The sequence below is a fragment of the Acomys minous genome (assembly GCF_964271855.1).
Source record: "Acomys minous genome assembly, chromosome: 7".
Classification (NCBI taxonomy): Eukaryota; Metazoa; Chordata; class Mammalia; order Rodentia; family Muridae; genus Acomys; species Acomys minous.
In genome coordinates this window covers 67,795,452-67,812,685 of record NC_140488.1, presented here as the reverse complement: position 1 = coordinate 67,812,685, position 17,234 = coordinate 67,795,452, and the positions used below count along the sequence as shown (strand labels likewise).

General features: G+C 35.7%; 1 protein-coding gene across 1 annotated transcript in view; it reads left to right on the top strand.

Moving 5' to 3' along the window:
* SH3BGRL (SH3 domain binding glutamate rich protein like) overlaps nt 1-16,238 on the top strand; it is a 70,659-nt gene extending 54,421 nt beyond the window's left edge. The window contains exons 2-4 of the mRNA XM_084790562.1: nt 2,196-2,381; nt 8,002-8,082; nt 14,117-16,238. Coding sequence (XP_084646688.1) covers nt 2,196-2,381; nt 8,002-8,082; nt 14,117-14,149 — 300 coding nt within the window. The 3' untranslated portion in view covers nt 14,150-16,238. The remainder of the gene's footprint in view (nt 1-2,195; nt 2,382-8,001; nt 8,083-14,116) is intronic.
* The last annotated feature ends 996 nt before the right edge of the window (nt 16,239-17,234 follow it).

Sequence of the window (17,234 nt, the reverse complement as noted above, 5' to 3'; positions counted from 1 at the left end):
AATGGTGGTAATCTGCTAGGGCTGTGTATAATTCTTATTGTCGATATTCTAGGTTCCTGAAAGTGCCATATTTTATACCTACTCATATCTGTAAATAGTCTAAAAATTCACAAATTACTTGATACTTTTCATATTGACTGAACCCCCTGCTATGTGACAAAAAGGTTGAAAATCACTAGAGACGGACGGTGGGACCTAGAGGAGAGGAGGGAGGGGGCTACGATTGGGATGTAAAGTGAATAAATAAATAAATTTTTACCAAAGCTTAAAAAAAGAAACGTGATTAAAGTCACATTGCACACAAAAAGAAAATCACTGACTTGAGCCTTCCCTCAAGTACATTAATACACTAGATGTTTGTACTTATTGACTCTCGGAGATTTTTTTTCTAAATTTTGTATTTAGAAAGGAAGGTTTAATTTTATATATCAAAGAAGAAATAGTACTATTAGAAAAATTAACTTTGTGGTACATTTTATCTAATTATAATTGATCTTTTTGAAGGGACTTTTAGTATTCCATCTAAAAAGGCACCTAAGAAATTCTGTTTTTTACTGGAGTACATTGAAAAATTTTTTTGAGTTGTATTATTTAAAATGAATTATGTAGTCATAAAAGGAATTATTTGGAAGAAAATATATCCCTGGGCAGTGAGAGTCTAAGGACATCTTTCTCACATTTGAATTTCTGTTTGGAGTACTTCTTTATATTTTACTTTTGAGTTTTGGTTTGGTTTGGTTTGGTTTGAAATGCTTTTGCCTTGCATGTCCATAAAAAATCTTTTTCTTGCACATTCTCTATGTAGTTCAGATATGTCAGGAAGCACCTTAAAAATAATAATTTGAGCATAGGTATGTGTAATTAGGTTCTTAAATAAATGGATTTCATAGGAGAACCCTAGTACTTATTAACTTTACTACTTTCAAGGTTTTCTGACCTTGGTGTGATAAGGAGACAAGTATGTAATCTGTGCTAATAATCTAAGGAGGGAGCACAGGTATGTGACGATGCCTTAACTGCATATTAGGAGCTAAGAGTAATACAGGCCATCTTACAAACTAAATATAAAGACAGGCCTGGCTTTTACAGTATCGATTTTGGTCTGAACTGTACAGATAAAACGAGTGATTCTGAGACACATGAAGACATTGCTACTGATGAAGATGCCTGAATTAATCATAATTTGTACAGTTAATGATATGCGTGTGCTAGAATTATATCAGCATTATTAGATTCGGAACTTTTAGTGCAAAAAGGAGAAAGTTAGATGGAGCAAAAGGACCTTCAAGGTCTTCCCTTGTGAGAGCACCTACAAGACAGTACTTAGGGGTCCCATCGCGCGGGACATTTTGAACAGGGTCCACCAGAGAGAAGGGGTAGGGACAGAAGAGAAGGAAACAGAGACAAGAAGGATATGGAGCCAAGAGGAAGTCCCAATCAAGGCTTCGCTAAGTGTGGTTTATACAGCAAAGTCACACAAACACCTGTAGGGACTCAATCCCAAACAGCCCCTTGGGCATGCTGAAAAGAATGCATTTCCTGGAATAGCTCTCTGCCAGAGCTTCCTTGTTTCTTTACCAACACAAACATTAGCAACTCAAAGAGTACAATATGCAGCACAGAGGAACCTCCCAGCAGGGGTAGACAACTCAAAGACCACAGCACAATGTTTGCAGCTTCTGCTCAGTTTAGCCTCAGGCCTAAGCACAGTTTACAGCCTTCACACTTAGGGGAAAATGTATCTTATGCACTGCAAATTTGATCTGTGTCTAAGTCCATGTTTGCTGCCTCATAAGCACTGACTTCCTTGATTCTGAAAAATAAAAACCTTTTGTCTAGGAGGTCTGTTTTTAATCTTGATCACTAAAATTGAATGGTAAATTATTTTGGCCTCTTAGTAATGAGCTCATATTTTTTAAAAAAGCTTTATCATTTCTCTTTATTTTTGAGATTGTAATTGACATTTCTTCCTTCCCTTTTCCTCTCTCCAAACACTCCTGTGTATACCTTCCTCCTCTCTTCTTCAAATTAATGGCCTCTTTTCCCATCAATTGTTATTGCATCAATATATGTATTTAAATAAGCATATTATATATTTATAAATAAAACCTGTTGAGTTCAAGAAAAAAAAGAAGAGAGAGAATAAATGCTATTTTATTAACAGTCTCCCCCCCCCATCTCCCTTTGGCTCCTAGATTAAGAAGAAACAGCAAGATGTACTTGGTTTCTTAGAAGCCAACAAAATAGGCTTTGAAGAAAAAGATATTGCGGCCAATGAGGAGAATCGGAAGTGGATGAGAGAAAATGTACCTGAAAACAGCCGGCCGGCCACAGGGTACCCCTTGCCACCTCAGATTTTCAATGAAGGCCAGTACCGCGGGGTAAGGAAGCAGTTTAAATTCTTGTTTATTGAAATATATCATCTTTAATGAACTTATTTATACCTTTCAGCCTCACCTACAACACCAGTGTATAGTCATTTCTTCTGCAAAACCATTTGCCTTCTGTAACCACCCTAGACAGCTACATAGTATTTTGCTCTCTAGGATCAAAAATCAAATGAACAAATAAAACATGTAAGTGTATTTTGGAGGATTATTAATATTTAAAATTAAATATTTTTTTGGTTTTTTTCAAGACAGGGTCTCTCTGTGTATCCTTGGCTGTCCTGGACTCGCTTTGTAGACCAGGCTGGCCTCGAACTCACAGCGATCCACCTGCCTCTGCCTCCCGAGTGCTGGGATTAAAGGCGTGCGCCACCACGCCCGGCTTAAAATTAAATTATTATTTTAGTAATATCAGCAGTTACTCCTTCACAAGCTTTATACCCAAATAACCACACAGAGAGACCAAGATCTATTAAATTAGCCTATAGCACTATGCAACCCAATAAGTACTCGGTCCTAAACATCCATGCTAGTATACTTTCTTCCCATTCAGATTCCCATATCACACTTGCTTTGAAATCATCTCCTAGGCCAGGTTCATTTCTCTTGATGTTTCCCTGGTCTTCTCCATCCTCTCCTTCTTTCTCTTTCTCCTTCCCTCACTGGATCAGGATATCCCACCCTATTCTCTCCAATTGTTCAGCATTGACTAGTTTGTTTTTATTGATATGACAGAGGACAAATGGTGATGTCTACCCAAACTTGAAATAGGAGATACTTAGAATAAACACCACAGTACAATGTCTGGATTGATCCAGAGACTGGGGTAGAGAAATCAACATTTGAATGAACTAGGGTAAACTGTACACTATCCACAAGAACATTATATCAACAAATGTATAAGGACAGACACCAGATATATAGCTGTCTTTATATTTCTTCATTTTTATCCCAACCACAGCAACGTAGGTGGCCATGACCTGAATGTTGGCTGTCCTCTGGATTTGCCCACAGAATGTAGTTTCACCACTGGAAGTTCCTCTGCTGTGGGACTTGCTTGCTAATGAGCACACCTATTTTACCCCCTCTGAGTCTTCCTTTCCAGACCCAGCTATTATTTTTGAGACAGTTGAGACTGGCCTCACAGCCCTGTGTTGCTGAGATGAACTCCTGATCCTTAATACCTGATTGCTGGGATTACACAATTTTCCTCTACACCTGGCTTGGAGTTAGGGCTTTCAGAGCTCCTCTACACCACTGGTTTATATAAGACTGAAGAGGCTGTCTTTTCTTAGAGAGTATCGTATTGCTAATTAGTATTATCTAGGGGAAAGGGATGACCAAAACAGAAAAATTCATTGATAGATTTTTTTTTCCATCAATGAGTTTGTCAGTTCTGCTGCAGATTTCATATTATTGAATATAGGGCCAATGTGTAAATTTGATCTGAAGATAGGTGAAGAAACTTAGGCTATTCTTTTGAATTTTCTTCAAATCATTGAATCTCAGCAGCTATAAGGGGCTGCAAATGCTAGCCAGTTTATGGCATATATTTATATGTACACAACTTAAAATAGAGGCCATAAATTCAGGGAGGTGCATGGGAAGGCACAAAATAATGTAACTATATTTTAATTAAAATTAATTTTGAAAGTGGTCAGGTAGTCAGTCCGGTGTAAGCCAATATGTGATCTTAACAGTTCATTTTAGAACTAATATTTTTTAGAAGCATATAAGTTGGTACATACTATGTGAAGTTTTGATCCAAGTGTGTGTTGTGTTCAAGCCACAAAAAAGATGAGCATGTCTTCTATCTCCAATCATGTGTCTTTTTTTCCTTAAAAATTTTTTATTAAATATTTTTATTGCTATATTAATATAAATTATTACACATATATATATAATAAACTACCTATAGCAAGAAGAACCAGAAACAATCAAGAATTATATAAATGTTACAGTCATAGTGGCAGCCTTGAAGAAAATATTTTTCCTGAGTTACTTAATAGTTCATTATGATGGACATTTTCTTTCATAAGCCTATTGGCCTTTTGTAGATATTCATTTGAGGCATGTTTTATTTGGGTATTTTAGTCCATTTTTAGTGGGGTTAACTTAACTTTTATTAATTTGCATATGTAGCTTTGGCAGATTCCACATTTAAATTATCAGTCAGTTGGTGGAACACACACACACACTCTCTTTCCCTCTCTCATTATCTCTCTCTCTCTCCTCCAGTACTTACTTTGGTTTCATTTATATATTTTAGTTTTTGTCATTTGTCCTTAAAATGTAATTATATTACTTATCTTTTTATAAGTTTTTGTTTGAAATTTTAGTCTATAGTAACAACTTTTGCTGTGCAGTTCCTATGAATTTTAGCATATGCATTGTCTTGTAGAACTAGTGCTACAATAAAAATATATAACTGTTTCTCAAACTGTCATGATATTCCTGAATAGTATATGCTATGTCCACCCCTAATCCCTGGCAAACATTAATCTATCATCATCACTATAGTTTTGTCTGTTTGATAAGGTCATACAATATGAAGTCTTTCATTGCTGGCTTCTTTCAATGAATTGGATGTATTTAAAATCTAGTTGTTCACATCCGCAATACCTTGTTCTCTCATTTAGTGGAGTGGTGGTATATCATTATATAGATATAACCACTGTACATTGGTAAACATTTTCATTGATTCTAAATCTGAGCCATTGTGATTTGAGCATTTGTTTTGTGATATTTGTATGAACACTAGTTTTCATTTCTCAGGGGTGAATGTCAGGGATGTGTTTACTGCTTAACACAGTAATTGTATTTTTATTTTATAAGGAATTTGAAATATTTCTGGATGGACTATGCTATTTTGCATAGGTTCCCAGTACTCAACTTTTCCTTCCCAGCTTTTAGTATTGTCAGAAGTTTTGTGTCTGTCTACTCTTTATCTATGGTGCTGCATATTTTGTGCAATATTGTACACATGATAGACGAATGCTACAGGCCTGAGCTACTTATAAGCCCTATTGTCAGCCTTTTAAACCGCTTCCAAATAGCTTGGTGTCTTGGTATTTTCTAGTCATTTTAATTTATATTTATGTAATGATCAAATTTATGATACAACACACATTTATGTGCTTATTTGTCATTCTATTTTCTTTTAATGTCTATTTAGTCATTGTTTCACTTTTAATTTTATTGTTTTATTGCTATTATGTCTTTTAAAATATTTATTTATTTATTATTATGTATACAATGCTTTGCCTGTTTGCACACCTGCATGCCAGAAGAGGGCACCAGATCACATTATAGATGACTGAACCACCATGTGGTTTCTGGGAATTGAACTCAGGATTCTGAAAGAACAGTCAGTGCTCTTAACCTTTGAGCTATCTCTCCAGCCCCTTACTATTATGTCTTATGAGTTTTATGTATTTTAGATGTGAATTCTTTGCCACTTATACTCTTTGCAATTATTTACTTTCATTTTGTGATTCATCTTTTTATTCCCTCAATATTTTCCTTCATAAAGCAAAGTGTAATTTTAAGTTCAGAGTACTTAGAATATGAAGGGGAATAGGGCTGCATGTTTTTAAGACAGAATATCACACAATCCTGGCTAGCAAATTACCATATTACCATGTAGCTGATAACACTGAACTTCTGATCCTCCTGCCTCTTCCTTCCAAATGCAGATTATAGATATAGGACATCATGACTGGCTCTATAGGTTCCAAACTGGTAGGGTCATTGGTGCCTTTTATGTCCAGATCTTCCAAGTGCTGAAAAGAAGGAAATGTGTGTGATAGAACCATTTGCTGGCGATCTGTTGCTGAGACATTCTCTAGAGAATTCCGCAAGTTTTAAGACTCTTGGCTGTAACAATCAGCCAAACTGTCAGGCTCCCTGTGTATGTCTAGAAATCACACTAATCAAAGCCATGTACAGAAAATAGACTTTTAACTATGTTTGCTGTTGAATACAAGTTACAAGTGTAGACAAGTCCACTTGTTACTTTTGGTGAAGGCTTACTGGCTTAGGGGAAAACAATGTAAAGCTGAACCAAATAGAATTGTGTCAAGATTCTCTTCTAGCCTCACAGTTAAAGCTTCTTTTGTTCACATTCCAAGAACACGTTACTCTCTTTGCAAAGACAGGACAGCTTTACTGTTCTTCTGGCTTTATGCATATGTAGCTAATATTAGTTGACTTTCAGGCCAAGGAAATCAATATAAAGTTCAGTGAGAGAAGAGAAATTTGGAGAACTGGCATGAGTATGTAACTAAGTGCTGTAAATAAGCAATCTACTACTGAAAAATGCTTGCTTTGAGAGGTGGAGGAAGGTGCAAGCAGATGTAAATACTATGTAAGGTGCAGTAAACCATTCTGCATTTTCTGACCCAAAGACCAACTTACCTTCCAATGCATTTTAAATGGTATCCAAAAGTCTTCTCTCCCTTCCTACATCTTTTCCCCTTTATTTACTTAGTTGTTGTTTTTTAATTGGAAATAGATTTTCCCCCAAACAATATATGATTACAGTTACTCCTCCCATGTCCTCTTCATTTCCCCACCTAACCTAAATCCACACTCTTTCTTGCTCTCTATTAGAAAACTTACAATTACCTAAAAAAATAGCAAAGTAAAATAGCATATGGCAAAATAAAAATAAAAGAAATCATCATATGGCAAAACAAAGGAAAAAACAAAGAGAAAACATAAGGAATACATATAGATGCAGAGACACACATGTTCACACACAAAAATCTCATAAAAACACAAAGCCAGAGTCTGTCACAAAATGAATATACTAGTATTTTTGGAGATTTATTTGTTAATGTCCCATAATGCTTTGTCTGGGCTTTTTTTTAAAAAATAAATTTAACTCTTTTTTAGTCTAAATTAAAGTGAATACAAATCAACATTGAGATATTGCAATGTGGGGCTGGAGAGATGGCTCAGCAGTTAAGAACACTGAATGCTCGTCCAGAGGACCAGGTTCAATTCCCAGCACCCTCAATGCAGCTCACAACTGTTTATAACTCCAAGATGTAACTCCAAGATCTGACACCCTCACACAGACATGCAGGCAGGCAAAACACCAATGCACATAAAATAAAAATTGAGAGAGAGAGAAAGAGAGAGAGAGAGAGAGACAGACAGACAGACAGACAGACAGAGACAGAGAGAGACAGACAGACAGACAGACAGACTGCAATGTAAACAGACAGACTGCAATGTAAACAGACGGACTGCAATGTAAACATGTTTCCAATTTTACGAGCATTTCTGCTTCTCACTTAGGAGATGGATAATGGACCTTTTAAAAAAAGCATACATATCTTTTCCTATTTATTTATTTATTTATTTATTTATTTATTTTTGCGATAGTGTTTTCCTGTGTAGCTCAGTCTGGCGTGGAACAAGTGATACTTCTGCCTCAGCTTCTGAAGTCGGTATTAGACACATGTCATCACAGAAGCCTGCCTGGCTGTTTACTACTCCATACAGAATTTCAGCATTATGGAGCTTAGCCCTCAAGTAGGCAGCTGATCTTACCAGCCAGTCAAGTCGTTGTGAGACTGCTAATTCTTCTTGTCTTCTTTTCACAAAGGATTATGATGCCTTCTTCGAAGCCCGAGAAAATAATGCAGTTTATGCCTTTTTAGGCTTGACAGCACCACCTGGTTCAAAGGTATGATTCCTCTATTTCTTTTATTGTTGACTATCTGATTGCTGCTTGGGTTTTTAATCAATAAAAGTTCTGCCTGTTAAATATTCAGATTAAGTATCGAGCAGTGTTTTTTGTACATATACATAATCCCTAGCAGGACAGACAAATGTGCATGGTGCACAAAGCGTGTATGCAGGAAATAAATTATTGGGCAGAACTTTTCTGTCAAGCTGCCTGAAGCAGAAGATATACAGATCTTTATTCTCAAATAAGTCATTGCCAACTTTAAATGTACAGTGTCATACACAGTTCTACATGGACATCAAGCATCTTAGTTCACCTTAGCACCATTTATTAGCTTTGTGTGGGAGTAAATGATAGAGTTAGCTATTCGAGTATGATAAGAGCATTTGTGTTACACAACTGGTCACTAAATTGCCAGCTAAATTTGGTATTTTATTCCTTGCCAAGACAAATTATTTTTTTCAAGTGACAGTTTTCCCAGGGGAGCCCAAATAAAGGAAGGAAAGCAAAATTGCTTGTGCTGTGAAATGCCTCAAAGCTATGGACTTTAAGTAGACCTTTGTCTTTTTCCATTTGGTCCTTTTTGTACCAGCTCACTTAATCAAAATGTGTTTCCCCTTGGCACTAATCTGTGTTCTACTCTTAATAATAGAGTTTATTTTTGGCAATTTACATATTTAAACTCTAGTTCCCTCTTCAATCTTGAGAACCTATTATACCATCTATGTTTTCACCAGACAGGGTTTGTAAATATGTTTGTCTCACTCTGAACTTCTGCTTTCTTGCCAAATGTTTTTCCCCATGGTTAAATGTTATATTTTAGGCTTTGTAAAAATGGAGTCCAGTCAGAAGAATAGTTGGTTTTTGCTTGTTTAAATAACTAGTGAGGGCTGGGCGTGGAGGTGCATGCCTTTAATCCCAGCACTCAGGAAGCATAGGCAGGCAGATTGCTGTGAGTTTGAGGCCAGCCTGATCTACAAAGTGAGTTCCAGACAGCCAGAGCTACACACAGAGAAACCCTGTCTCAAACAAAACAAAAAAATCAAATAAATAAATAATTAGTGAGACCCAAGTTAAGCCGGTGAGTTTAATGCAGATCACAGGGACCGCAAAAGAAAGGACACTCTTGCTTCTTGTGGCTAATGACATTTTTTCCCCTTTAGTTAAAACTAGGATTCATTCACTCACCACACTGGAATTAATGGTGGAAGAAACATAAAACAGGGCATAATCCTTGAATTCTGCTTGTAACCTAATGGCTGTATATGTGCAAAAGGTTATATCCTAAATGTGTATATCACTAATTATAACTGAAAACATACTATGGCAAATTCTGAGACTATCATAAATAAAGCACATAGGAATTTAGGACAATAATCATGATTCTTATTGAGGAGGTTGGAGAAGTTTTCAGTAGAAGGGTGTTATTTGAGCTGTTGGAAATATTTTTCTTTCTAAAAAATATTTATTTATTTATTATGATGTATACAGTGCTCTGTCTGTACTTACACCTGCAGGCCAGAAGAGGGCATCAGATCTCATTATAGATGGTTGTCAGCCACCATGTGGTTGCTGGGAATTGTACTCAGGACCTCTGGAAGAGCAGACAGTGCTCTTAACCATGGAGCCATCTCTCCAGCCCAGAAATTTCAAAATATTGAAATGTCACTAAGTCATTTTTGACAGGTACAGCAATGAAAAGCACTGTATAGGGGCATATAACTACACATTATGAGGATTGCCTAGGTAGGCAGGGGCCAGTAATTGCTGTATCAGGTAGCTTCACCTATATCCATAAGGTACCCAAAAGTCACTGTGTGAAATATGGGAAAGTGACGGTATGATTTTTGTTTTGTTGTTTGTTTCTTTGTCATTGTCTCACTGTGTAGCCCTAGCTGGTCTGGAACTTGCTATGTAAATTTCACATTGATCCACCATCCTATACCTCCCAAAGGATTAAAGGTGTGCAGTAGCATGCCCGGCTAATGGTATGATTATTTCAATATTTTAAGATATGGCTTAACTTCATATTTTTCATTCATTCCCTTTCCCATCCTCTTTTACATTGATACAAAATCTTATCCCAGTCTGCCTTGAACTCCTGATGCTAGCACCTTGACTTCCCCTGTGATGGGATTATATGTGTATGCCACCCTGCAATGAAAATTTGGCATAAGAAGCTAAATTTGGCTGCTATATGTACTGTGAACATTAGAGGAATGATATTTTACAGTCAGGCTTCTATTTCAGGATGCTTTAAGAATCCACAAAACAGTTTAGAGGGCCTTAGGTGAAATAGTTTTAAGAAAGAGAATGATGGATTTAGAAGTCAAATAAGCAAAATCACATTATAAGCTTTGACAAATTAACCAGATGCTTGTGTATTTAAGAACTGAAGTGGGTTATTAAAGCTCTCCTTGGGCTTTAGACCTATGATAAATAAAGAATTAACTTACCAGGGAGGGGGCTGGTCTTTGAAATGTGAAGGCATAATGATCTTCTGGGAAGATTGAAAGACACAAGGAGAGAAGGCTTACAAATGGAAACGCTAATATGAGGGAAGGCTACAAGAGTTCATATTTAAAGGTATTCTTCCTTTAGTGTGAGGCGAGAAGAGAAATTACCTGTGAGGCATAAGGAAAAGGGAAATTACCTGTGAAGCTTGAGGAGAATTTTAGAACATTAGAATTGTGAGGGGGAATTAAAAGGATTTAGTTTTTGAAGGTAAGCCATGCAGTAAGTAGGCTGTGAACATGAATGGAAACGAGGACCAGAGTTTGCGCGGCTCACAAAAAGGTGTTACTCTAGCTCCATACCTCCGGCCTCTGGGGACAACTGCACTCTGGTGTGCATGCTCATATGCAGGCACACACATCTACACATAAAATTAAAAGTAAAAATAAATCTGAGCAAGAAGGAAACAAGTTATCCATATTGGAAAAGTACACTGATAGTGAAAGATATAGTAAAATGAGATGCAGTTTTTATTTGTGAAATTAGTAACAACAAAACAAAATGGTAAGGCTCCGTTCTGGGAAAGTATATGGCAGGGTAAACTGTTATTCCTCTTTGAAAATGAGAAGAGCAAATGTTTGTTAAGAAACTCAAGAATGTTATATAATCTGATGAAATAGCTATATTGTCTCAGTTGGAATGTCTCCTGTATTGATAAGAAAGAACTGTGTAGTTTGTGAGAAAATATGAAAATGATCCTGGAAAGAATAGCAGCCAATAGAAATGGCTTTTTATCATTTGTTATTTTCCAAATACCTGAAAGTGCATACCCTTAAAAATTATTGCAAATGAATGCACTAGAAAGCTTGCTACCTAAAAGAACTGCACTGCAAATATTCCTTGAAGCACATTCTTATGGAAAACAAATATGCTTTGTTATCCCCTTGTGTACCCAGTGTACATAAGAGGGAAATGATAGTACTAATTTCTTGCTTTTATCAATTCAGAAAGTACTTCTTAGCACTGGCAGTTCTTGCTCTGTAGGGAAAGTGGTGATTTTAAGACTGTAAATAATAAAGTCGTTTATACTTTGACAAAAATATAAATCCAGTGACGTTTGTCGTTAGGGAGAAAATAATTTGGCTAAGAAAGCCTCTTGCAAGAACCTTTTAATATAGTAGACAGTTATAGTTACAAAAATGTTTTCATTAATCTTGTTTGAATCATTGTTTGTGGAAGAGGCCATGGACTCTATCTCAGTTGTGGTATGTGAAGCAATCTTATTTTAATTGAAATTAGTCTATTTAAGAAATTAATAACTTAACTGTGGACTTGGTTTCAGTCAAAAGGAGGAGAGGAAAAAACTAAGAAAGAATTTATGCCTGTAATAGGGTCACTCATTTAGCAGCACACTCTATATCTTTCATCTTTTTATCCTCATATAGTTTTATGAGCTAAGTATCTGTAATGAAATTCTACAGAAGAAACTAATACTTAAATAATTTACTTTGTCCAAAAGTACATAATTGAATGGCACAGTTGGAATTTGAATCCTGAATTATTTAACTCAGAACCTCTGTGCACTGAGGGTGAAGTTCATATTATATATTATCACACCATTTGTGTGGGGGGGGGTGGGTGGGTGTGTGCCTAAAGGACTGCACTGCAAATATTCCCATAAAGCACATTCTTGTGGAAGACAAATGTGCTTTATTATACCTTTATGTACCCAGTGTATTTTTCAAATTAAGTTTTTTTATTTTCGTTGTGTGTATATGTACATAATGTATGTGTATGTGGGCACCTGTGTGTATATGCAGGCCAGAGAGCAACTATTGCTACTTAAGTTAATAATATTTTGTGGATCTTCTTTTCTTTCTTTTAATAATTTTTTGTTATTCAATGTGTGTGTGCACATGTGTGAGGGTGTGTGTGTGTGTGTGTATATGTGTGTCAGAAGGGAACATTAGTGCCATAATACACATGTGTAGATAAAATTTCTAAGATTTGAACTGAGATCATCAGGCTTGCATCATGGACAGCATGCCCTTTGCCTTCTGAGCCATTTCACTGATCCTAAATTATAATTTATTCCTAAAATTAAATATGCTCTGTAGACCTGGCTGGCCTCAAACGCAGAGAGATTCACCTGCCTCTGTGCCCCTCCCCCAGTACTGGAATTGAGGGTGTATGTTACTACCCACTACACCTGGTAATATAATGCATTGGTGATTAGGCCAGTTAACTAGAATGTAGAACTCTCTTTTGTTTTAGATGCCCATGTTAGTAATTTCTTTCTTTACGAAAGATGGAAAGTGACTATAGGGAGCTAGGCTGTTTCCCAAGTACTGGTCACTAGAAAGTGGTGTGTACTTATGAGAAGAAACACTTGACAGGGATATGCACATTATTATGTAACTGTTTCCCCAATTGCGTATGCTCGTTGCTATTTCTTTCTCTTTTTTTTAAAGCTTAATTTATTAAATATACAGTGTTTCACATGCATATGCCCTTGCCCTCCAGAAGAGGGCATCAGATCTCAGTATAGATGATTATGAGCCACCATGTGGTTGCTGGGAATTTAACTCAGGACCTTTGGAAGAACAGGCGAAGTTCTTAACCTCTGAGCCATCTCTCCAGCCCTGATAATTGCTATTTCATAGTGTTTTTTCCTGTTGTTTTTTTAAAAAGCATTTTGTATTTATTTGATGTACTCATTTTGTATTTATTTTTACCCTTTGAATTTAAAAAGTTTTGCTGATGTGATGGCAAGCCATCTACCAGAGGTATACATCATTGAAGAAATTACCTTTTCCCATCTCTTAGCAACCATTTACTGCAGCCATTAACTGTTAACTGCAGCCGTTAACAGTTAACTGCCAATAGCTTCTCAAGGATGGGCGGGGCATCACAAGCTCCTCCCTTGGTTTGTAAAGGCATATCATCAGGACCCACTCTTTCTAGGTGCTCTTTCAGACTTGGAGGGAATGGTACAGATATCCTATTTATGACTGCACATTCATCAGTCACGTTTGTTAGTACTTTGATTAGTTATCAACTGCTGCTCATTGCAAAAAGAAGTTTCTCTGGCCATATTTGTAAGCAACCCTATAGAGTTACAAATACAAACATTTAGAAGGCAGTTTGATGACTACAACATGGCCATTTAGCAAAACAATACCCAGTGACCTCTTGCCCATGGGGTTTGTTACTAGGATTATAGAACCAGATATGAATTGCCTCTTGTGGAGCCAATCAGAAAACAGTTGCTAACCCCCATAAAAATTACACCACCATTTTACCAGTGGGCCCATTTTGGCTGGTGAGTTGGTTGTGTGCTATACAAAGTGTGCAGCTGAGTGAAAATTTGATGCCTATTCTCTCTTAGAGACCTGCATAGCACTTTCTGTCATGATGAAAACTACTGCTAGTTATTTTAAAGCCTTCCACCCTCCAATGGAAGAAAGTACTCTGTATTGGAATAATCTTAGTAATTTGGGCTAATTGATTTTAGCCAAACTGCACATAAATATCTGCCTTGTAATATTTAAACCTATGTTTTGTTTGTTTATTTCAGGAAGCAGAAGCCCAGGCAAAGCAGCAAGAATGAATAATACACATTCTTCCTTCAGCGTCTTGAAAAATAATGAATCTCCATTGCTTTTATAAAAATCTTGGCTTCAAAAAGTAGGCTTAAATGCTGAAATACTAGATTAGTTGATGTTCTCGCATGCAAACAAGCATAATTAAAATGTGAATATGATGGTGAGAAAATGAGAGATTATGTTAGAACTTTAAGTAAATATCATAGAGTAGTAGTATTATCTGCCAAGGCATTTTATGTTCTGTAAGGATTTGACAAAAATATGCTCCTTTTTTATTACTGTGTAGCTTAAGGATATCTTCATTTCAACCTGGAGGAATTAAAATAGGAGAAAGAGAGAGAGAAAGAGACTCTTATTCCAAAATTGCCTCATTAATTGTAGTGAACATGAATATTTTGGTATGATGTTACTGTTGTTGAAATGCATTTGCAGGTTATGTTTATGATGTGCTAGAAATTGTAATTTCATATGGAGATTTTGACATTCTCCTTTTATAGAAGAAAATTGTATGCCCCAAACCACAAGTGTTTCAGGCTTCTAAATGTAACCTTTCATTGACAGATTCCTTGTTACTTAGACAGTTCTAACATTACCATGTTTCTTAAGTTGTTTGCCTCAGTAAAATATGGCTGTGCAAGTTATGGAAAAGGATGGCAATTAACATTAAATTGGCCCTTCCTTGCGAAGAACTCTGACTTTTAATTATCCACTATACAATATTTTGCCCCTCATTGTTCAAGATTGATTTTTTTTTGATGTTTGCTAAAAGAAGTCTTAGTGGCTCTCTTCTCCTGCTTTAATACCACTGATGATTGTGAATGCCACTGTCTCTTGATAGGAGAAGTTGTTTCAGTTTAGGTAGACTGTGTCAGCAGATGGGTTCACTGGCATGCCTTGATTTTGTGAGAAAGCACAAGTATGAAAGAAAGGGAATGACTTTGGAACTATTTGGAAGATAAGCATGACCCAAGTCACTCAACCAGAGGATACTGATATTAGACCTTTGTCCCTTCTTACTATATTTTTAAAAACAAACATCTTTGATTTTAAATTACTGTATCATACCTGCAGTTTGTTAGACTGTACTCTGAAAAAAAAATCCAACATAAAATGAAGCCATAGATTTGTTTACTGAAATTCAAACTTGATTTGATGCTTTAAAATAAATGTTTTTTAAAAAGTATGTGTTACTGGACTCTAAATAATATACAGTAATTTTGATGAGTAATTGTTTTTATAGGTGTTTAGAAAGGAGAAAAACAAACAAAAACAATTTGAAGGTAATTTCTCAGTTTTTTAGTGACCAGAACTTTGGATTCTGTATTGGGATCAGAAGTATTTTTTTATTTTTATAAAAGTATAATTTCAGAGATATCTATGGAGTGAGCAAAAATAATTTTAGACAATTTAAAAAACATTGCTAAATGCTTGTAATATTCTATGTGGACAATTTAACTTTTGGTTTGTATTAAATAACACTCTCAAGACAGACATTATTCAAATACATGCATTGGGGAGGGGATAATACCTTGAGATCAACTTATCTGTACATTTAAAGTAAACATTTGGATCGAGACTTCTCAAAATGAAGCCTTTCCTTTTGACAATTGAGAAATGTTCCTAATAGAAGAAAGGAAAGAAAATAAAATTCTGAAAATTAAGTTGAGTTTTGAAAGAACGTCTACAGTATATGCCTGGGAAATAAAACTCTTGCTCCTTTTTATAGTATGTTTGGCAGATTTGTGTTTATAAATCAGATCTGGCAATTTGTTAATTTCACATTTTATATCTAATTTGCCTTTCAGAATTTTTGATCTTCAGAAAGGGTTACAATTTGGTAAACACTGTAAATTGGTCTTTGGGAGTCTGAGCATAGGTGAATAGAGAACTTTGAAACAAAGACCGTTCTGATTGGGAAAGACTAATTCCAGAGAGTTTTGGTGAAATCAAACGTCATTCTTTAAGGACAAAGGAAAAAAAGTATACTTTACATGGATTTTGTTAACCAGTTGTTGTTGTTCAAATTATTCATCCTTTTCTATGTAGCACCTATACTTCTTTTTCTGATGCATTCCAATAAAACCAATTAAATGATTCATGTCTGATTAATTTGAATTTTCTGGTCATCTGCCCCCTTCTACAACCCTTGTTTCTGAGTATTACTGGTCATCTCTTTGTATGACTTTTTAAATTTCTATATAAAGAGTAATCATTCTTGGTGCTGTGGAGATGGCTCAGTGTTTAAGATCAGTTTAGGGCTCTTCCAGAGAAACCAGGTCCTGCTTCCAGCATACATACACATGGTAGCTCATAACTGTCAACACCTACAGCTCCAGGAAATCTTATGCCCTCTTCTGGCCTCCACTAGCACCAGGCATGCACATAGTACACAGACAAACATTCATATACAAAAAAATCGTCTGTATCTTTTTTTGAAAAAAATATCATTTCCAGTCCCCTGTTTAGTTTTGATGTCCTTATTCTTGGATTACAATAATTCCTTTTATAACAGAATTACTTATTATTGTAGACATGATATGAAATACTGTTTTCCATTCCATGGATTATATTTTGAAAGAGTAATTCTATTAGCATGATTATTTTTGCTATGGTTGTTTTTAAAACATGTTCTTGATGTATTTTATACACCTTAAAATTTACCTATCTAAAATACAAAAGGCCATGGATTTTGCATACTCAACACATTGTGAAACACTTTAGCATCCAGCATCCTTACCTATAAGTTCTTACTTAGCTGTACACAAACAGTAATTTACTTTTAATCTTTATAGAGCTAACTGTTCTGCAAGTGTCACATAAATGGAATCATAAAGCATTTGATTTTTGGTTAATGGTTCCTTCGGTTACCATGCTTTCAATTTCATAAAAGCCACAACATGTACTAAGTCATTGGTGAATACAGCATCTTTTCTTTTATATTGTCAAATAACATTTCATTATATGGACAGAATCATACCTTGCTTCATTAATCATTTGGTGTATATTTTATATGTATCCATCTTTGTTTATTATGCATAATGTTACTATGAATTCCATTGTAGCTTTTGTTTGAACACCTCTTTTCAATTC